The sequence below is a fragment of the Furipterus horrens genome, unplaced genomic scaffold (assembly GCF_987537825.1).
Source record: "Furipterus horrens unplaced genomic scaffold, mFurHor1.1.pri manual_scaffold_3, whole genome shotgun sequence".
NCBI classification, from domain to species: domain Eukaryota; kingdom Metazoa; phylum Chordata; class Mammalia; order Chiroptera; family Furipteridae; genus Furipterus; species Furipterus horrens.
In genome coordinates, this window is record NW_028327173.1 from 17,381,870 (window position 1) to 17,404,138 (window position 22,269).

Genomic DNA, 22,269 nt, shown 5'->3' on the forward strand with positions numbered 1-22,269 from the left:
TAACATCCAGCCAGCAATGTAGGTCCTTTCAGAGGGGAATGCTGAAAGGATGTTCAAAAAGTGAACAATACTCATCTGGAAGAATGCCAGTCACTCCTTAAGCTTTGGAAGGACCCTTAGGGCCCAGAGCAGCCAGTCCACAGGCCGGCCCCACTCACACGCCCAAACATCTGGTAATCTAGTGGTTTCCGAATAAGTGGGAGCCTTGCTAGAATGTTGCCCCTGGGATGCATGCTATAGGACTGTCTTATAACAAAGTCCTTTTGGTTCTATAATAACTAAATTCCTTGGATGGAATCCAGGATGGACCTGGCTACACCAAATTAAACTCTGCAGCATGCAATGCTGTAGCAAGCTTCCAATATATATTACTATGAATTTCAGAAACCAGAACAATAATAAGTGACACTGTTTATGTGGTAAATGTTAGCTTCTGCTGCCACAAGCAACGCTGGGGTAGGTAGTAAGCTTTTTGATACAATTCTCTGATGTGCACAGTATCTTTAAATAAAAAGACAATCTAATATTGTTAAGCACAGGCCAAGAAAAGGAGGGGCTAGCCAGGTTACCTGTATGGGGTAAGATTGTTGAGAGGTGGAGGAGCATCACAGGTATTGTATGTTTCCAAGACAGGGACCGGGAGAGAGTCTCTGTCAAAGAGCTTCTGGTCCTGAATGGTAGAGCTTCTGAAGGCCTTGCGGGTGTTGATTCCTTGCAGGGACACTGAGAGGAGACAGGAGGTATTAGAAAATGGACGACAGGCTGTTGGAGCAAACACTGAGTCACACCAGTCGGAGAGGCTTCAGCTGCTACATTTCTTGGCTGCGGCGGTCTACAGCCAGGTTTTTTTCTCCCCCTCTGGGGAAGCCCCGCAAGGCTGTCAGCAGCCCAGCCATTTCACGACTGAACAGAATGAGGCAACACAAAGGTTTACTATGTGGCCAGATCTCGCAGGCCTCTCCTGAGGACGAATGAATCTTCCAAGTACTTTTATGGTAGCAAAATAAGACTGGGGGAGGGGAATTCGAGAAAGCGGGAATTGGGGGAATGGGAGAGAGGGAGTGTGTGGGAGTGTGGTAGAGCTAACAAGGTTTTTCTACACCACCCAGACTTGTGTCATTTCAAAGCAGAACTCCATAGGCCTCTGATTTCTCCCCTCACTTTTCTTTATAAATCAGGGAAAAAATTCTAAGAAACTGCTCAACAGAGCTTGCAGATGCTGAGCTCAGCTTCCTTACCTTCTTCTTCCTTGGGATCCAGCTGAGTGACTTTAACTTGTAGGCGGTCAACCCTCTCAGCAAGGGAGCTTACTCGAGAGGCAAAGGTATTTGCCTGAGTAAAGAGCTCTCCAAAAATGTCCTCAGCATATTTACCTGAAAGAACAGAGAAACCAAGTCATTAGTGCATAAAAGTGACATATATGGTCAGAAAAACTGGCTATTGAAGGTCATATTCCCCAGTTCCCCCCCTCAGGACGGTCTGGGTTATTTGTAGAGGCTTGCTCTTGGAGGTAGAGACAAAACCCCCTTAGCCTGGACACTGCATATGTTCTATAACTAAGGCTCTTCTTGGTAAATTCTGAACAGTCACAAAACTGAAAGCAGGCTGAACAGAAAGGTGTAATACCAAAAATGAATCCTGGAAGGGCAGACAATAGGTCTACACATTTGCCTAAAGTCCTTAGCCTCCTGCTACTCTGTAACAGCACCTTGTAAAATGGTTCTGGAAAACAGATGGGAAATTACAAGAACCTTCTAGGTGTCTACAATTAACATGAAAAGTAAGAAATTATAACCTCAGTGGAGTCTCAAAAGTATATTGAACAACCATGATAAGTAGTGATATCTTCAAGGAGCCATGAACTAACTTATCAGCAACTCACAGCAGAAACTTACATCTTTTCCTAAGAGATGAAAAGCTTATTTTATGTTTTATAACCTACAACTCTGAAAGTCTTGCTCTAGGTTATAGTCCTTCGAATCTACATCTCAGGGAAGAAGTGAAAAGCTGAAACTTTCAAGCCCTCCCTGAAAAACAATATACCAGTGGTCTCTTTCCATAGAAAAGTAAGAGTTCCGTAGATTTCTGTATTTTCAACCCTGGAATGCAAGGAGAATTTGCAGCCAAAGAAACATAACAGCAATTTGACGCTACCTTCATATTGTCATTCCAAGCCATGGAGCACATTCTTGCTAGGAATGAAAAGTAGTTCATACCAACAAATATACCATCTGAGTTTTTTACTTGCACGGTGAAGGCAGGCTTAAGTGACTGTGCTCAACCAAAAGATAATTTCTTTGAGAACTATTTAAAGTGGGCTCTGATTTTCAGCTTCTAAACTTCATTTATGCTTAGTCCACACCTGAAAGGAAAAAAATTAGCCCAAAAGGCCAAAACTGCACCTTCAGGGTGAACTGCAGCTCACCTTCCCAGTGTAACCTGGAGAATAAGGGTAAGACCAATCAACTGCATATTTTGAACTGCTGGTAAATTTAGTCAATAAGGAATTTCTAATCAAGGAGAGGAGCAAGTCTTTGCATACTGAATGGTTTTGTTATCAAAGCAGCCATGGGAAGCTCCTGGGCTCAAAGGACTCAAATTGGCTAATGAGCTGCATTTCTACTCTGCTGGCTGAGGATCCTATCTGATGCCTGTCCATAATATGGCTAAGTTCCTATAAAAACCACACTGCATCATGCTTGTCCAGGTAACAGAAAACTGTGAGTGCAAGGCTGAAGCAGAGGCACATGGAACATTATGTGTGGAAAATAAACCAGGCTCAAAAATATCTGTTGCCTATCAAGCTATTCTGGGGGAAAAGAAAAACCCAAATTAACTTGCCTCTAGGTCACCAAGAGAGTACCCAGAATTTCCTGCCCTCAGTGAAGGGAGCAGTGACAGTGGAGTAGAGGCGCATTGTGGCACAGTGGTTTTCAAGATAAAAGTCTTACAAAGAAGCCCAACCTACAAAAATGGTAACATTGGGAGTGCTACCTGAAGAGAAAGTGAGGTGGTGTGAAGGCTTCCCTGCCCTCGTCACATCACGTCAGGCCCTAGGCATACTTAGAACTACAAGGTGAGACATATGGAGGAAGCAGTGGACTTCAAACCAGAAAATATGGATTTACGTCCACTTCTTCTATTTACACCTGTGCACTCTTCTGTTTATCACAACCTCTCAGCTTCTGTTTCCTCATCTGTAAAACAAGGATGACTGTATCTATCTCACCAAGTCATCACAGGATTCAATGAGCTAAAAATGTAAGCTGTTACAATGAGATTCTTCCTTATATTGCTCAACCATATCAAATGACTTTGAAGAGTGGGGATAACTAAATATCCCAACTTGTATGCTTAGAGAAAATTTTAAATTCCAGTCAGTAATTTGATAGTCCCTATTCTTCAAGTATTAAAAATTACTCCAACCTTAGGAGAAAACCAGTGCCTTGTTCAGAGTTAAATTTCACTCATTCAGATTACCAAGATAGATCCATGATCATATTGGGACATTCATAATAGATATCACATTTTGCAAAAGATTTTGGAAGTAATAATCAATTTTTTTCTCTTTGCAGAACTCTTCAAACAAAAGCTTATGTTGAATTAGAACAGGTAAAACTGATTTTAAAAAATGTGAAGCTACTCTTGTTGAAGTCTGAGTGGTAGTCTTGGTGCTCCCTCCGCAGTGGCATGGCCCCACTACGCTTGGTTAGAAAACCCAACATCATAGCATGATTTCTTAATGACCCAAGTGGGGTTCCACTCTCCTAGGTGGTCAAAAGTACTGGCTGGCTGGCTGTGTCTTTATTTCCTAAGATATGGCAACGTAATATGTGAAATAACCGATCTCATTGCACTAAGGGAAAATAAGAATTCTGGATATGCTATTACGAAGCAATCCACAGCTGTGGAATTTTTAGTTTTGTGCTTCATCCATTCCATAACCACACTTTCCCTACTAGACCGAGCACTTCTGGTTACAGTACAATGCATGAGGCCAAGATCATGAGCTTGAAGCACATGTGAGCCCATTCCTGTGTTGCTCTCTGCTAGATGAAACCCTGGTTCAAAGGTAACCTTTTCTATGCAGCCTTCCAAGACCCTCCCTATTCCCACCTGGGCTCCTACTCTCTATAGACAGTGTTCCTTCCTTCCTTTTCTGTATTCACTGTGCACCAACAGCATGAAACGGTGAAGAGAATACAGGCATGAAGCATTCAACACATTTACTGAACTTCAAACAACACATGATTTCTGCCTTGGAAGAACTTTTAATTGAAGAGATGTAGGTAATTTTCAATAAAATGTGGTAGGTAATAATATATACATGTAACAGGAGCTCAGAGGAGCACTTAGGCCAACAAATCCCTACCTAAGCTGGGCCTTAAAGGTCAGCAAGGGCTCGCCAGGCAGGGGACAGCAGGGCAGTGCATGGAGGGAGGGGAGGGTGCTCTAAGAGGAACTACAAGTAGCTAATAATTCATTCTTTCTTCCTCCCTTTTTCTCCTCTCTTTTTTTCCTTGTTTCCTTTTAAAGGGGTCTTTTTATAAGACTATAAAATGGGAGAAGATAGATTGCAGAAAATGAGGCTGGAAAGGAAGGCAGATCTTGAAGGGTCTTGAATGCCAGGCCAAGGAACCTAGATAGCTCCATAGTGAGGAACAGGGGAGAGTTAACATTGGTACTCTTAGTTTAAGAACACTTCTTAAATTACAAAAGTCAGCACAGCCTTAACTTTTAAAAATTCAAACAACTCAGAATTATAAAAATAAAAAGTGAGATTTGCATTTTGGGCAGACGACTGTGGCAGGGGTATAGGTTTAAGATTATAAGATACTTAGATTTCTAGATTTCAGGGGGTTGATCAGAGAAAGGAAGGCCGGAGGGAGGCGAGGGTAATAGTTTAGAAGAGTCAGCAATGGCCTGAACCAGGGCTCTACTGACAGAGAAAGAGAGTAGAGGACTGAGATGAGAAATCCTTAGGAAGTCTGACTTGCCTCTTACTGGCTGTTGTCTCTTTAGGCAAGTTACTTACTTTTCTGAGCCTTCATTTCTTCATCTGAAAAATGGGAATACCACAACCCACACTCACAGAATTATTGAGAGGATTAAATGAGATACTCTATGCCAAAATACTATTTAAACTTGGCATAAAATAGGCAATCAACAAATGTGAGTTCCCTTCTCACCCTCTCCCCAGTCTCCCCTTAAAATTATTCATTTCTGTCTCCTCTGGTAGATTATACGCTGCTGGGATGCACAGACCATTTCTTATAAAATTTTTTATTTCTTGATTTTAAAGAAGGGAGGGAGGGAGGGAGAGAGGGGGGAAAGGTGGGAGGGAAGGAGGGAGGGGGAGGGGAGAGAGAGAGGGGAAGAGAGAGACAGAAAGACAGACAGACAGACATCAATTTGCTGTTCTACTTATTCATGCATTCATTGGTGGATTCTTGTATGTCCCCTGACTGGGGATCAAACCCACAACCTTGGTGTATCAGGATGACATGTTAACCAAACTAACCAATTGAGCTACCCAACCAGGGGCAGAAACCATTTCTTATTATCACTGTATCTTCTCAGCATCTGGCACATAAAATAAGTTCAATACATGTTTATAGGATGAATAAAGGGTCGGTCAGATCCATGATGTAAGGAAATCTTGTTTCTGTAGGCACAAGCTGACGCTGGCCCTCAGATCAGCTTCCTTAAGACAGAAGTGATCTGGTCACCAGTGGGAGAGTGAGCAATGGCATTCATCACCAGTGCCCTGAAAAACACCTGAGAGAGAGCATAACTCCTGCTGAAGGAGAATAAGAAGCATCATTAGCTAGATGTCCTTTGTCCTAAGGAGAAGAAACCAGCGTGCGAATGACTTCCACCCATTCGGCCTTCTCAGGGTGATTGAAGCAGAAATGATGCTTTTAAGGAGCAGGGAGGCTCTCTGTAGCCTTCATGCACTTCCTTGTCAGCTGCAGAGCTGTTGCACTGCAGTCAATGTTCCTTTGTGTAGGACAGGCATCGACAGGGTTTCATTTCTTCACGACGCCACCCAGGTTTCCCTAAGCCCTGGATCAACCAAAATGGTCTCTGAGCTAGGTGAAGGCTGAGGAATCTTGGACCCCATACATCATCTGGTCACTGAGCTCTGTCTCCTCAGGCCCCTACTTTAAAGGCAGGGTCTATTACCATCTGGGGGAATGCAGGCTTTCTTGATATTCCATTGCCTTCACTAAGGGCAGTGATGCGATAGCAGGGGTGAATGTCTGAAATAATTCACACCAAGATGCCTTTGCTAAGGAAGATCACTAAAATGGCATTTTGATGGAAGTTCTTATGGGGAGCTGGAGTGGCACTTGACAAATGCACAGCCTATCCAAGCATCTGCCCTTCCCATACCTCAACTTCAAGCAAACAAATTCAGCTTGATTCAGAATGAAATCCAAACCACATGCATGTACCCCACCCGAGGCAGTCTCATTCATTCTTGCCAATTAAAAAAAAAAAAAAAATTTACAGTTAAGCTGGCTTTCCCTTAGCTCCAAAACAGACTGGGCTACTCCCCATCTCCCTCCTAGAGAAGAATGGATATAGCCACAATTTGTGTCACTGTGTTCACGCAGCTTGCAAAACTCCCAATACCTCAGAGATTGCAGAAGTAATTTGTACCCTGAACTTGGACCTGGAGGCTTGCAGCACAATTAAATGTGTACCAGGGTAGACAAGTCAGCCAGAATCTCTGAGTGCATGTTTGCTTTACTCCTCTTTGGGAAGAAAGGTGTGGGGCGGGGGGAATGTCGGGTAGATAAAGACTATTGGCACATTTGAGGCTTCAACAAAAGTCAGGCTACATCTAACAGCTCGTGCAATTACAGGCACATTCCCTAACCCAAGACACTGTTCTGTGAACCTCCCACTTTACACACAGAGAATTCTGCTCTGTCATTCCATCTGCAGTTTCTGCGGCAGCCCTTCCTGCCACCCTTCCCACAGCTTTCTTCTGAAGCAGGTGGAGAGGGAGGTGGAGGGAGCCTAGAGGGTGGTGGCAGATGAAGAAAGGGTTGAGGGGAAGAATCTGTACCAAAAAGGAGCCTTTCTTTGGGGACAGGGGGGGTGGGATGCATTTTTGCATTACCTAGGGAGGGCAGATGGGGGAGAAATAGGAACACGGGAGGAGAAGGAAACTAAATAAAGAGCACCAACTACCCCTGAGGGCAAAGCACAGGCGCTCTGCGGCACTCACTCAGGCTGCCCAGCTGTCGGATGACATTTGCCAGGCTGATGTTGGTCACGCATTCCAGCTCCTCGCTTCTAACACTAGGCAACGTCTGACGGCACAGGTGCCTTGGCTCGATGTTCCTCGTTACTAACGGCATGGTGGACCTGCTTCAGGCAATGTTCTAAATGATGAAAAACAACCTAAAAAAGAAATAACAGGAAAGTATTATTCAACCACAAATTCCAGGCACACTAGGGCTGTGTGAGTCTTTTTCTCTTTTGTCTTGCTCTGATCTAAAACAGCTTTAAAAGATCTTCTCTTACTTTTTTTAAGACCCGCCCTCTATGACCCCCCCCCCCCCCTTTTAAGGTTTGCTAATAGAAGGCTTGCTAGATAAGTTTAGAAATTTTGAACTGGTGACTGGTGGCTGAGGTAGCATGGACAGCATAAAAAACCTAAAACCTTAAAATAACAACTATGCTCCAACCAACAAGAATCTCCAGAGGCAAGGAGGCATGTTCAGAAAACAGTCCATTCAGCAGATCCTAGATGGTACAGTTCCTATCCTTGGGGTGTCCATAAGCAGGACAGAACAGATTCCAGGTGATCAGTTATAAGGATCAAAAAGAGCTTCTGTCATTTGATAATTTCCACAATGAAATTAACTTGCTAATAGTGACTCCATTGATCTACAGCAGAACATAACCTCTCCAGTTCTTCTCTAATGGATGACTGTTAATGTACAACTAAATACTAGCTGCCAGTATCTATTAACACTACTAAAGTTTAGTCTGTAAATTGACAGAAAGAATATCAAGGAAATTTTTATATGTTCAATGTCAAACATGATGCTGAGCAAATTGTGCTTTAAGATTCCTTAGTCCTTTCTCTTCTACCCAACAGCTCCCTGTCTTTCTCCATCTGGTTCGACACACCTGGGCCAAAAGGCTCTTGAGACAGCAGGAAGTGTCTGGAGCAGGTCGGGAAATCTTCCAGTTACTGTTTCTTCTCCTGTCAGCTGAACCCTTTCCCCTAGGAAATCCCCCAGCACTTCAGGTTCATGCTGAGCTATTGTTTTGGAGTTAGATTACCAAACTCCTAGCTTTACAAGGATAGAAGCAGGTTTTAGTCTCAACAAAATGGATATGACTACAGCCAAGGCACCCTGGGCTATGGTCCTATTTCCCTGTCTTGTGAAACTAAAGATAGCCAAAACATCTAGCGATTTTCCGGCTACGGAAAATGGCAGATTCACTTCAAATAAAAAAGGTGAAACATAAGAGTAACATACCCAGGTCCCCAATATTCCAAACTCTTCTTAAGCAACAAAGAAAGCATAACAGGTTTACTTACATCAAATCTTATAACACCAGTTCATCACCAAAAGTTGATTGTGAATATAAAATGCTTAAACCAAGCTAAATACCATAGATCTTAAAAGTGAACCAACATACTATCTGACCAAAGTTTTTTAAAAAGCCCTTCAGGCTCCAAAGGGGAGTAGAACCCTTTTGAACAGACTGCTCCTTGTTATGGACATTCTGATCTGCTAAGAATAAAAATAAAACAGGAAGCCAGCAGCCTGGGGAACAAGATTTCCTGTCACCAAGAGCAACAGCCCAAGAACCAAGAGAATCAGCTGTTTGCTCATAACTCTGAACCTCCCTTTAATAGGCACTGTGTGGCAGCTGTGCCTATCTTTGGGGTGCAGAGGTGTTTCCTGAATATTTGTCTACTGTCTAAGGAAATAATTTTCATTCTGTTCCTCTGTTAAGTTCCCCTTTGACTCAACAGGTTTTCTAACCCAAACTCTGGACTTTCCCCTCCAGTCTAATTCTTCCCTTTTACTTAATGTAAAGGGTATAAGGGCATAAAGATGCAATCTTTAGTAACTCATGGCGAAAAGAGTTTAGAACAGCAAAGGAGGCAGGAGGTTACAAATAAAAGAACCTCATAGGGCTCTCTGTACACCATCCTTGGGATGCCCTTAGACTCCCATTATTTCAAGCTTTGTGAAAGAACCAGACATTCAAAGGTGCAGTCAGAGATAACTGAAAACAGCCGCTGTGGTTCCTCCCATTAGCAATAATTTCAGTCTTGTTTCAGCTTCTCTGAGGAGCTAAAGGGGCCAGATCTCCTTGAAATTCTGTGTTGAATGTGGCCACTGACAGGGCATTGCAGAAGTTCTCTCTGAAAACCTAATGGAAACAGGATTCCAGATGACTAGGTAAATGCTAGACTGGGGAGGTAGGGGGTGGGGGGCAACTTCTAAGGCCTTGGTACTTTAGTATTTATTCTTTCCCCAGTGCTGTAGGTAAGAAGACACAAATGAAGTCAGCTCTATGTCACCTGGGTGGGGTTCACCTGAAACCAATGTTCAATAGCAAGATGGCTTCCTCTTGGCAAAAAAGCTAGTTCCTATAACCAGGTAGAATACTTAAAAAAATGACAATACATCAAGGCCCTGGCCAGGTAGCTCATTTGGTTAGAGTGTCGTCCCAATATGCCAAGGCTGCGGGTTCAATTTCCAGTCAGGGTACATATAAGAATCAACCAATGAATTCATAAATGAGTGGAACAAATTGATGTTTCTCTCTCCCTTCCTCTCTCTCTCTCAAAAAAAAAAAAAAAAAGAAAAGAAAAAAAAGACAATATGTCAATAACCATTAAGACAAAACAATTAGAAAAGTATATCCATTATTAAAAACTCATTTAATGTTTCAGAGCCACCAAAGAGAGATGAGATTGCCTGTTGTATGGAATTACCTGCATCACTGCTCATTTTTGTTTTAGATAATCAAGGTTACTTACATTTTGCATAAGAAGTATGGAATTAGGTCCTGACCTGAGTGACTCAGTGGGTTGGGTATATTTCCGCAAAGCAAAGGGTCACCAGTTTCAATTCCTGGTCAGAGCACTCGCCTGGGTTTCAGACCAGGTCCCTCGCTGGGGTGCATGCAGGAGGCAACCGATGGATGTATCTCTCACACATGGCTGTCTCTCTCCCTCTCTTTCTCCCTCCCTTCCCCTCTCTCTAAAAATAAGTAAATGAAATCTTAAGAAAAAGAAGTATGGAATTATGAATGATCTGAACTACAACAGTAACTTGACCAAGAAAAAATATCCTACCTTCTGGTTAAAATAAACCTAGAAATTAGCAAAGACTTCTAGGCTCTTGACTCTTTCAACTTAGCTTCAAGTTGTAGAGTTGCGACATATTAAGTTAGTACACTGGCTCTGATGCCAGAAGCTGCGTGATCTTGGGCAATTTTCCTAGATACTAAATAGTATAATATATATATAAAATGCCATTACAGAGCTAAAAAAAAAAAAAAGTAGTTATTTGTAGTTCACAAACCCTAGGCAAATCTTCCTGGAAAATCAATTTTATTCACTGATAAATATTTTGAAACACTTTTAACCTGGACTTATTATGTAGTAGAACGCAATATTCATATACATTTAAAGATGAAACCTCACACTTCAAAAGAAATTTGGTGGGTTTTTTTCTGGAGGTTGCTCCAGGTCATGCTTCTGGACCTATTAAATTCTTTCTCTCCTGCACTCTTTCATACTGGGTTCCTCATCTGAACCACAGAACAAAGAAAATGATTAGAGTGGCTATTTTCTCAGTTTTCCTTAAGACTGTACACAAATAGCCCTGGCTGGTGTGGCTCAGTTGATTGAGCTTCGTCCTGCGAAACAAAAGGTCACTGGTTTGATTCCCAGTCAGGGCACATGCCTGGGTTGTAGGCACGTGCCCCTCGCTGGGGGCACGTGAGAGGCAACCAGTTGTTTCTCTGCACATCGATGTTTATCTCCCTCTCTTCCTCTCTCTCAAAAAATAAATAAATAAAATCTTTTAAAAATTAAAAAAAAAAAGACTCTACACAACTAGCACCATTCCAGATGCAGTGACAAAAAGTTAATACATTTATCTACAATAGATGTCTAATGGCGTCAGGGTTTAATTCTCTCAGGGAAATACTGTTGAGCAAGGTTCCTCTATCATCAGTCATTCACTGGAAAACTTGTGGAGCACTGAGTGTTGAGGAACCACTGAATTAAGGAAGTTAACACAATAAAATTTGCATTTTAGATAAATCATTCTAACAGAAGCAAAGAATTTGTATTTGGGCAGGAGAAGGCTGGAGGGAAGAAGACCAGTTGGGAAACTCACAGGCTAGGAAGGAGGCAATAGAAATGGACAGGCTCACCACAGCTAGCAAATATGAACTGAGAAACCAAAGACAGCTTACAGGGTGGTGAGTCCGGCTACCAAAATTCCTGATAGTTTTGTACAGTCATATTCAAGAAGTGACAAAATGTAGGCATCTTTATTAAAAGTTTTATGGAAGAAGCTAAATGCTTGTGCCAGTTACAGAAATGAAGAGAAAGTGAAGAAAACCAAGAAAGTAGTGATTCTTAGCTGAGAAAAGAAGTTTTGAATACATGGAAGAATACAGAATGCCCTGTCTCTATAGAATCAATAAAATACTTCTTTTAAAATTCTTTTTTAAAATATGCTTTATTGATTATGCTGTTACAGTTGTCCTAATTTATTTTCCCTTTATTCCCCTCCACAGAGTGACCCCCTCCCTCCAGTTGTCCCGCCCCCCGCTGCTTAGTCCATGCCCATTGGTTGTGCATACAGTTCTTCTCAACATTTTCCTGTCTACTCCAGTCCCTCCTACTATGCTTAATTCCTGTACCATCTCCCTCCCTTTCCCCCTTCCCCCTCCCCATTGACCTCCCCCCAAAATGTTCCCCATACCTGTAAGCCTTTTCCCACTTTCGTTGCCTACTTAGTCTGCCTTTGTTTCAATTCCTTAGCTTCTGTTGTTGGTTGTTGTGATACAGTTTTCATTTTAATGTTCATAGTCCCTTTAACATTTCATATAACTGGTTTGGATCTGATGAACTCCTTCAGTTTTACTTTGTCCTGGAAGCACTTTCTCTGCCCTTCTATTCTGAATGACAGCTTCACTGGATAGAGTAATCGTGGTTGTAGGTTTTGCTTTTCATTACTTTGAATGTTTCTTGCCAGTCCCTTCTTGCCTGCAGAGTTTCTTTTGAGAAATCAGCTGACAGTCTTCTCTCTTGCTGCTTTTAAGATTCTCTCTTATCCTTAGTTTTTGACATTTTGATTATAATGTGTCTTGGTGTGGTTCCCCCTGGGTCCAGTTGTTTTGGAACTCTCTGTGCTTCCTGGACCTGTAAGTCTATCTCCTTCCCCAAGTTAGGGAAGTTCTACTTCATTATTTTTTCACATAATTTTTCAATTTCTAGTTCTTCTGGCAACCCTATGATTCAGATGTTGGCTCGCATATAGCTGTCCCATAGGTTTCTGAGCTTCTCTTCATTTTCCTCACTTTTCATTTCCTCTTTCCGCACTGGTTGATTATTTGTTCCTTTCCTATGTTCCAATTTGATGACTTGATCCCTGGTTTTCTTTCTCTCACCAGTAGTTTCGTATGTGTTTTCATTCATTTCAGCAGGACTAGCCTTCATTCTTTCCCTGTCTTGTTTAAGATCTGCTGTTAGGTCTGTAAGCATTTTTACAACCAAAGCTCTGAACTGAGCCTCAGAAAGATTTCCTATCTGCTGGTCCGTTAGATTAGATATTTGCTGTCTGGTCAGGTGCCTCACCGGGATCTCTAACATGATCTGTGCCATCCTGACAGTTTTGTGTTTACCTTTGCTTCCTGGGCGGGGCTGTCACACCTCCTACACTATAGGGGGCAGAGCCCCGTGCATTCGTCACTACCAGGCGACTCTTCTCACCATGCTGTGGTGTTTTGTGTGGGGGTGGGGGTCCAAGATGGATTCCTGCTGTTCACTCTCTGTTGAGAGGCCGGGAGCCTCCTTCTTCGTCACCACCTCCTCCAGGTCTCACAGTCCGAGGCAATGGGGGTCTGCCTTCCCGGCGTTGAAATCGCAAGCTGACGGGTTTGGTCTGTAGCCGGGGGTGCTCCCAGGTCCTTCACGCCCCCCCTTAAATACGGGTGTCTGTGCTTACTGCCATCCCACCACCAACGCCACAGCTGCTGCTGCCAGCTCAGCTTGACCTCTCCACACTGGCTTCACCCTCCTACCCATCCAGACGAGCACTACTTCTTTATAACTTCATACGTTGGACTTCCATGTAACTTTATTTTCTGGAACTTCTGGTTATTTCTGGTTTTGCAGTAGTTGTGGTCCTTCTTAGTTGTGAAAGGAGATGGAGCGTGTCAGTCTAGGCCTCCATCTTGGCTGGAAGTCCCAAATTACTTTTTCACTTATACTTTAACTACGTTAATGAAAGTATACGGTATAGTGATATTTGCTAACTTTGGGATTTGAGAAGTCTTACTTTGGGGGATGTTACATAGGAAAAGAAATTAGAACTACTGAAAAGATAAAAGTTACAGGAAAGCAGATTTCAATGCAGTTAATTCCTTTTAATTAGAGCTGTTCTCTCTTTACAAATTATGATTTCCCCTGTGTCACCTTCTGGGTGACTGACCAGCTATCAGGCATGCTGGGGGAGACATTCCTAGACTGTAAGATGTTGATGTTGGCAGGTCAGTCTGGATGACTTCTACAATGCTCTAAATCAAAGATGTAATAATTCTCACTCTGGGCTACAGTTTCATCATCTGTAAAGTAAAGGGATTAAGTTAGATGATCTTTAAGAAGCTCTAAAATTCCTGGGTTTGCATCTATCTAAGCTGCCATAAGCTTCTCACTTGCATTCTGAACACAAGACCAGAGGCAGGTCGTCTCCAGGCCTAGATTCATCTAGTTATCAGGACCTGAAGGATCCAAAATGGTCCAAAGGATGGTCCACACAGAGCCCTAAAGTTAAGTTATTTATACCCTGAGAGGATCCCTGACTAATGTGGGAGTTGGTTACCCAAATAAATAAAACAAAACAAAACAAAAAAACAACACCTTTGAATCAGTTCCTGACATCTAGCCAGACTCTGCAGCAACCCCCATCTTTAGCCCTCTCTATTTTCAGCCTAAGGGACTGGAGATGGGTGAGAACAAATAAGACTTCAGGAATCCCTTCCTAGCAACGTCCTGGCAGTCTAGACCAGTGCTTTTCAAACTTTATCATCTCATAGCACATACACTAATTACTAAAACTCTGTGGCACACAAAAAAATATTTTTTGCCGATCTGACAAAAAAAAAAGGTATAATTTTGATTCATTCACAGTGGACAGCTATTGTGTTAGTTGGCGTCATTTTTAAATTTGACAATCTAAGGAAAAAGAGATCAGTGCCCCTGACTAAATAATCAGGTACCGCATGTTTTAAAAATTCTTGCAGCACACCGGTTGAAAATCGTCACTGGTTTAAACTGTCAGTACATGACAGGATTCATGCTTTGAACTGGAAACTGGATGAGGTGTTCTTTCAGATCTCTTCAAACAATTAGAGTCTATAAGCCTGTATATTTGAAGTTATATGGAATATTTATATAGCACATTTGGTCGGTGTAGTCAAAAAAAGACTTTGACATCCACCCTACACTCTGAATGCTCACCATTCTGACCCCAACACTGGGGCAGGAGTGCGATGAGGTGAGAAGTAGTGATTGGGAGAGTAGACAAGGTAATAAAGGAAGGCCAAATGTGAGAGGGAGGATGCAACTGTACCACATACTCTGAATTTCTATTATTAACAGGGCAGAAGACAGACTGACTGCTTATTCTGGCAACAATATTTATTACTAGTTGTTTATTACAAATAAGTGAACACTTCATTTTGAGTCAAGGTCACTGACAACATACGCAGATTTCTATGGTCACATCCAAGAGCAAGTATGTCTGGGCTACAGCAATAACCATAACAACAGAAATGCTTTCCAAGGCAGTTCCTCTTTGAAACATACCCCCAAAAAGCTGATCAGCAGTGGTAGGGGATGACAAATAACATGTGGGGATGTTGTATGTGTGGCAATTAGGACTTCTGCTTTCACTTCAGCATTTCCCACTATTCGACAGTTAACAGCATTTTGGATGAGGGCACATGAGAAGAGTTTTATTTTGTAGACCAGTTTTCTTTTTTAAGAGATAAATTTCTTTATGTTAAAGAATATGCATCCACCCTTACCAGGTGGCTCAGTTGATTGGAGTGTCATCCCATGCACCAAAAAGGTTGTGGGTTCCAATCCTGGTCCGGGCAAATACCTAGGTTACAGGTTCAAACCCTGGTGGGCACATGTACAGGAGGCAACCAATGGATGCTTCTCCCACATCAATGTTTCTCTCTCTCCCTCTCTAAAATCAATAAACATATCCTTAGGTGAGGATTAAAGAAAAAAAGACTATGCATTCCAAGGGAGTTCAAGAATTTCAACTGAAAAGTCAAATAATCATTTAACTTCAAAATGAGAGCCAACACAGGCTTACTGCAATCTAAGTTTGTCTACTACAATGTTTAAAAAACTATGACTTTACTGTTGCATATAGCCATCCTCACTACCATGCAACAACCACAAGGAGGAATGCCTCATTATAGACTTCAGCACCCACGCACTTCCTGTTGAAATACAGGGTGGAGCTGAACCTACAAATATAACCACTCTATATCCAAACACAAGGTGTTACTGACAAATTAGTTTAGGTCACTAGAGTAATGTCCAAAAGAGCTAGTAAGACAGAAATGGAACTCCGAGGGTGGGCAGAGAAAGTACCTGATTGGGAGAACCAAGAAAAAGAGCTTATTACTTGTGATATAAAACAAGGAGAAATTTCTAATTTCATAAAGGAATAATACCAGCTATGGACCTACATTCAATAAATGCAAGGTTCCTTCTTGTCCTGATTTGGTTTTGGGAAAGTAGCCCAGGATACAAGACTTCTAAACTCCAATACCTTACTTTTTGAGCACACTTTACGTCTATCAAAGACCATTTACACCTAGTAATTCTGTAACTTTCAATGATCTTTGGGGGAAAATACCACCTTTTGTTACTCTTCAGGATCTAATCACTGCTTTGCTTGTAAAGCTAAAATTGAGGGGAATCACTTTTCCCTTCAAAATTGGTTTCTTCTAGTATCAACTATTCCATAGAATACCCTCTTAAATGGCCAAATTTAGGCTTTCCTTTTAGTAGGATCCAAAAGAAAATACATTTAAATTGTCAGTTGGAAACCTGGGTTCCAGTCCTTAGGTATAATGATGACTAGCGCTTGGAGGAAAATTTTCAATTCATCCTAAAAATGCTTGCCCTGATGGGTGTGGCTCAGTTGTTTGGGCGCTGTCCCACAAAGCGAAAGGTCACCAGTTTGATCCAGTCAGGGCACATGCTTGTGTTGCAGGTTTGGTCCTGATCAGGAGGTGTACAAGAGGCAACTGATCGATTTCTCTCTCACACTGATGTTTCTCTCCCTCTCTTTCTCCCTCCCTTCCCTTCTCTCTAAAAATAAATAAAAACAATATTTTTAAGAAATGGTATCCAAACTGAGATTTTGTTTGCAAAGTAATCTGAACTCCAAAGACATGATTTACTCACATAAAATATTTCTTGTTTCTCTGTCTTGGCCCAAGTTCTCTGTTATGGATCCACTTAAAGTAAAGTACACAGGGTCTACAATGTTATCCTCGATGACTTTTAGTTGCAGAGAAAAAGTTCGTTTTACTTTCCCAGCTTAATGCCAATTTCTAGCAATACCAATTCATCAAAATGAGATGGTTTGAAATATTCCAAGTTACCCATCTAAATGGGCTTACTTTTACTCTGATTAGATAAATAGAAATCATGAATGATTTTACTTAGAAATTGAGAAATCTTACTCCTAACATTTGTGGGTACTCAAGTACCAGATTTCTTTCAGCTATAATCATCAATTGTACATTATATTCACAGGAGTTTAACATGAAAAACAACTACCAACATATGAAAGTATCAAACCTCAACAAATCAGTTTAGAAGATTACTAGAAATATGTCAATAACTTGCAATATTGTGATAATAGAACCCAATAAAGCAGTCTTCATTTTTAAGAGATTCCTTTTTATTTATAGGCCATGACAGAGTGATCTCCAGTTGATGGTGCTCAAAAATGTGTGGTAAGAGGATACAAAATGCATTTTTTTCCAAGTACCTGGGCGTGAGTACCTGGCAGGAAGCCAAACCTAGGCATGTGCTACCATATAGGAAACAATTTACAACATTACTCAGAGATAGAGAGGATGGGGCTAGGCTGCAACCTTTCCTTCCCGGTTCCTTCAAGGAGCAGTGAGTACTGCACCAGGTTAAGCTCCCTATAGAGGAGGAACTGGAGCACCCACTGATGGATTAGATACAGAGGGAGTTTGAAAATGAGGGAGGAAGGAGGTAATCAGAGCCGAATCGCACGCCAGGCACCAAGTAAGTCTCATTTCATCCGACCAGCTGTCTAACCATTCATTTTAAGCTCTATGATGCCTCACTTCTTACCACAAGCTTCTCTGCACTAACTGCTCCCACTCTGGGATGGAAAGGCCAAAAAAGAAACTGACTTTACACAACTGAGCAAGGCCAAAGAAAAAAGGTTGCAGAGCAACAACAAAAAAGGGAATTCAGCAAAATGTTTTGCTGACAGCTCAGGGCAATACACAAACCCACCGTGTGGTCATGAAGCAGGCAGAAGCAGCCAGCAGTCCTGGATGTGACTGTTAATACACCAACTTAAGTGAGGAGAGAGACCTAACAATCACAACTACATCTGAACACCAGGGAGTGGAGTTACGGAGCAAACTGACATGCAATTCCATATCAACTACTCCATTACACCAGCTCTAACAAGAATTCATTCCTGAAAAAGTGTCACACACTCATCTGTCACTATCAGCCAAGCCACCAGCAACTAAGAGTCAGCAGCAAAGGGCAGCTGTACATCTACTTCCTCTCACAAGGTCTATTCACCACTCAATACACGGGATTTATAAGGAAAAGTCCTTGAGCAGAGGGGAAAGTAGGTACCCATTCTTTCCTTTCTCCCCTCCGTTTACTAGGCTGTTTCCAAAGCCCCCGTAATCTAATAAGCAGTAGCAAAGAGCAGCAAGAACACCAACAGTAAGAAGCAGAGCTGTGGGTTTTAACCCACTACCACCAAATTTTAGCTTTGGGACCTTGGTAAGCAGTCAAATCTGTTTGTTTCCTAAACTGTTAAATTAGGCTAATGATTCCCAGTTTGTAAAGTTGTGAAGAAAAATGAAATAATACATGTATAAAATGCTTAGCACTGTCTCACACAGAACAGATTACTGTAGGTGTGGTGGTGATGATAGTGAAGGTGGAAGTACTAGTTCTACATCTAGCATTTAACTATGGGCCAGACACTGTTCTAAATGTTTTATCAGTTAATGAATATTTATCAAACAGATCCTAGAAGACATACAGAAGTATAAAATCCCTCTCTTTACTCCAAGAGCTTATCACTGAGGAAACAGATAAAATCAAAGTAACAATATAGCAAATAAATAGTTCAATTACTAAATGAATGATGTAGTCAATGATGACAATAGGAAGGATGAAAAGATCGCTGTGAACTGAAGGGACTGAGAAGATTTCCTAGAATAAATATTTGATCTGGGCAGGATTTGAATATAAAAAATTAAGAGGGAAAGGTTTTCCAGGTGGGGGTAATACAAGCAGAAGTCTTGAAGTCTACCACTAAGAATTTACAGAGAAGCCACAATTCTAATGGGCTTTTACTTTACTGTATTCATCAAATCTAAGATGCCACCGATTGTTCAGATGCGGTATGATTCAAGAGATATTAAAACGTGAAAAAAATGTACATCCCAGAATCAGTGAAATATTTCTTTTTCTATAATATGAGTGGACAAGATGATCTTTAAAAGTTCTCTCCAACCCTAAAATGCTGATTCTATAACTCTGACTTATAATATTCAAATTTTACCAAACAATCAACAAGATGGGAAAGACAAAAATAATAGAAATAAGAGAGATGAACAACACTCCAATATTTACTTGCAAGGCTAAAATATCTACCTGCTAACTAGTATTTTCATTTTTTCCTCTATAGTTAAATAAAACAGCTAATTTACTATCCTTGCCTGCTAATTCCATGATCTCTGTCATTTCAGAATGTTTCTACTTACTGATTTTTCTCCTAGTTATGGGCTACATTTTCCTGGCAGGTCAGTTAGATATTGGACATTGTGATTTTACATCGTTGTCTTTATTTCAAGAGTGTTAAAAACTTTGTTCTGGTAGGCAGTTAAGTTACTTTTCATTCAGTTGGGTACCTCTGAGGGCTCGTTTCTGAGGTTTGTTAGGGTGGGTCTAGAGCAGCCTTTACTCTATGACTATTTTAACCCCAGTACAAAGATGTGGCCCTTCTACCACCTCTACTGGACACTCTCAATGAGCAATATGGGCTCTTCACTCTGGGTGGTAGGAACTGAACACCTCCCTGATCTGGGAACCAGTTAACTCATAGCTTCCTTGTCATCTTTTCCCAACTTCCTGGGGTTTGATCCCAGGCATCTGTGAGGTCAGCAAAGGGGACCTTGAGGAGATGCCTAAAGCAGTTTTTTTTTTTTTCTCTATAGCTCCCTCCTTTCCAGAACTCCACCCCACTGCCTCCAGATGCCTCAGCCTCCCCTGAACTACACAATCTCTGTCTTCTTCAGTTCAGCAAGACCAATGTGCTCTGCCTGAGATCCCCACCCTGCTCCATGGTTAGAACATACATTTAGACAGAAAGCCAGGGTAATCACAGGGCGCTCTCCTTTATTTTCCTTCTACCAGGGATAACACCCCTGTGCTTCCTATTCAAGTCAGGGTTGATTTTCACTGTTGTTTTGCAAGGCCCCCAATCATAAAGAGGCATTGTAAAATTCTTAAAGTTAAATTAATCTCAAATTATCTTCAATAAGTGTATAGCATGAATATTTTTTAGAAGAAATAACAGAAAAAGTAGGTGTCCTGAAATTAAATAAGAAAGCACAGCAAATAGAAAGGATATCATCACAAGTATATAATATACTTGAATAACACAGTAATCTTTTTGAATGATCACAATTGAGAACAATGAAAGAAAATTTGTCTTTTCTTTTTTGAAGTTAATACTCATATAAGTGCTAATCACATTTTAAAAAATCAATGGTGAACCTGGAAACACATTCACTCAAGGGAATCAAGGATGCCCTGAGCCACTCGTTATATGACTTTAGGTTTAATCTCTCTGAGCTTCATCTGTAAAATGGGGAAAATAAAACCTACCTCATAGGATGGTTCCAAGGATAAAATGAGATAATATATGTAAGCCTTCTAAAGGGATATCCAGTACCCAATGGGGACTCAGTAACTGACAGCTCTCATTATTACTAATTCAAAGGAATGCTGAGTTTGTTTGGACTCATCTCCTAGTGGTAATGAAATAATCTAAGGAGAGCAGGTCAAATTAAATGGCATTGAGCATTACACAAAGGGCTCTCCTAATTGGTCCTCTTTTCTTTGGTCTCGGTGGAGGCCTAGAAGTAGGTGGGCCTCTTTCTTTCTGAGGCAGGCTCTCCAGGAGTGTGTGGACAAATACCGAGAAAGAAATGGATGGCCTCTGCTTACATTACAACAATCTTGAGTAAGACAAAGGGGATCGGTCTTACAAATCATAGTCAGGAGTCAATTCAGTATATTCACGTTAGGTATTTTGAAAGCAAAATAGTCTCAAAGGGACTATTATCTGAACTGTGGCATTTCTTTAAAACACACACACACACACTCTCTCTCTCTCTCTCTCTCTCTCTCTCTCTCTCTCCCTCTCTCTCATCTTAAAGACCCAAGGCAAATGTCACCACTTCTAAAAAGCCTTCTTGACTCTTCTAGTCGGAAGTCATTCCTCCCTCTCCAAAAGTTCCAAAGAGGTGTATGCTGAATCTTTTTTAAATGAAGATCACTACATTCTATTTTGTAGCACAGGTTTCTGTAGTATACGACTGTGAGTACAGAACCGGAAAAGAGTACCTTAAACCTAACACAAGTAATGTCATGACAGCAGCTACCTAGAGCCAAGGGAGGGATTCTTAAAACTTCTTGGTATCCTATAGTGTCTACTCAATAAATACTTGTTGAAGTCCTAAAATGTGCCAGATACCTATTCACATTTTCTTGAGTATCTCCAATCCTCAAAACACTTCTTCAAGGTTAAGTATTAGCATTATGACTTTACAGACAGGAAAACTAAAACTAAGAGTGGTTCTGCAACTTTATCAAAGTCACATAGTCAGCTTTTAAACCCAGGTCCACCTGTGTCCAAAGTTCATGCTCTTGCCACAACACCGCACTGACTTATCAAAAAACACCTGAACTAAGAAGTTGGACAAATATGCCCATGTTTCTCATTTTCATCTACTGTGCCACCAAATCCCAGATTAGTTTCTTCCCCCTAGAAAAATGACTACAAGCTAATACAAGAAAGCCTTCCTGACATATTTATCCTAGAACTGAAATGGTGTTAATGAGGATAACACACTGCTCTCTCCCTCTCTACACCCAATTTTAGCCAGCTGCTCAGGGGCTTCACATCTTTCACTTTAAACAACATAAACACTGGCTCATTTAAAGTGCCAGCCTCAGATAACATGTTCAGATGCTACTGCTTTTCAAACAAATTCCTGTTTTCAAATAGCTAGGCATTTGGGGTTCCGTCACTTCTGATGGGTTACTTTTATCTGCAGTGTCCCTGAGAGTCACATTAAGTTTTATTCTCTGTGTACTGTTCAGCTCATTGAATCTTGTCATTGGGGACTTTTATTTTTTTAAGCAGTTAACCTTTCATCTTCTTTCACAATGAACCAAAATACATTCCTGTGGGTAATTCTTAAACTGTATATGTATATTTAAAAATAATATTCTTCTGACCATTCTTCGAAAAATCGCAGTTGTTTTTCATTTTTAGCCCAAGTAAAGATGATTATATCAAAACTGAGTTTTACCCATCTCTTTCTACATATAGAGAATGCTGAAAAGATAAGTTTTATTAAATTAGTAAATGTAAATAGCTCATTAAATATAATCCAATTACTTGAATTGTAAAAAGGAAGTAA

At 41.1% G+C, this 22,269-nt stretch overlaps 1 protein-coding gene across 1 annotated transcript in view; it reads right to left on the reverse strand.

Annotated features, from left to right (window-relative positions):
• Positions 1–22,269, reverse strand: part of WASF2 (WASP family member 2) — a 72,577-nt gene that overhangs the window by 14,105 nt on the left and 36,203 nt on the right. Inside the window, exons 2-4 of the mRNA XM_090268883.1 lie at positions 7,241–7,416; positions 1,239–1,373; positions 570–723 (exon numbers count right to left, since the gene is read on the reverse strand). Coding sequence (XP_090125009.1) covers positions 570–723; positions 1,239–1,373; positions 7,241–7,373 — 422 coding nt within the window. The 5' untranslated portion in view covers positions 7,374–7,416. The remainder of the gene's footprint in view (positions 1–569; positions 724–1,238; positions 1,374–7,240; positions 7,417–22,269) is intronic.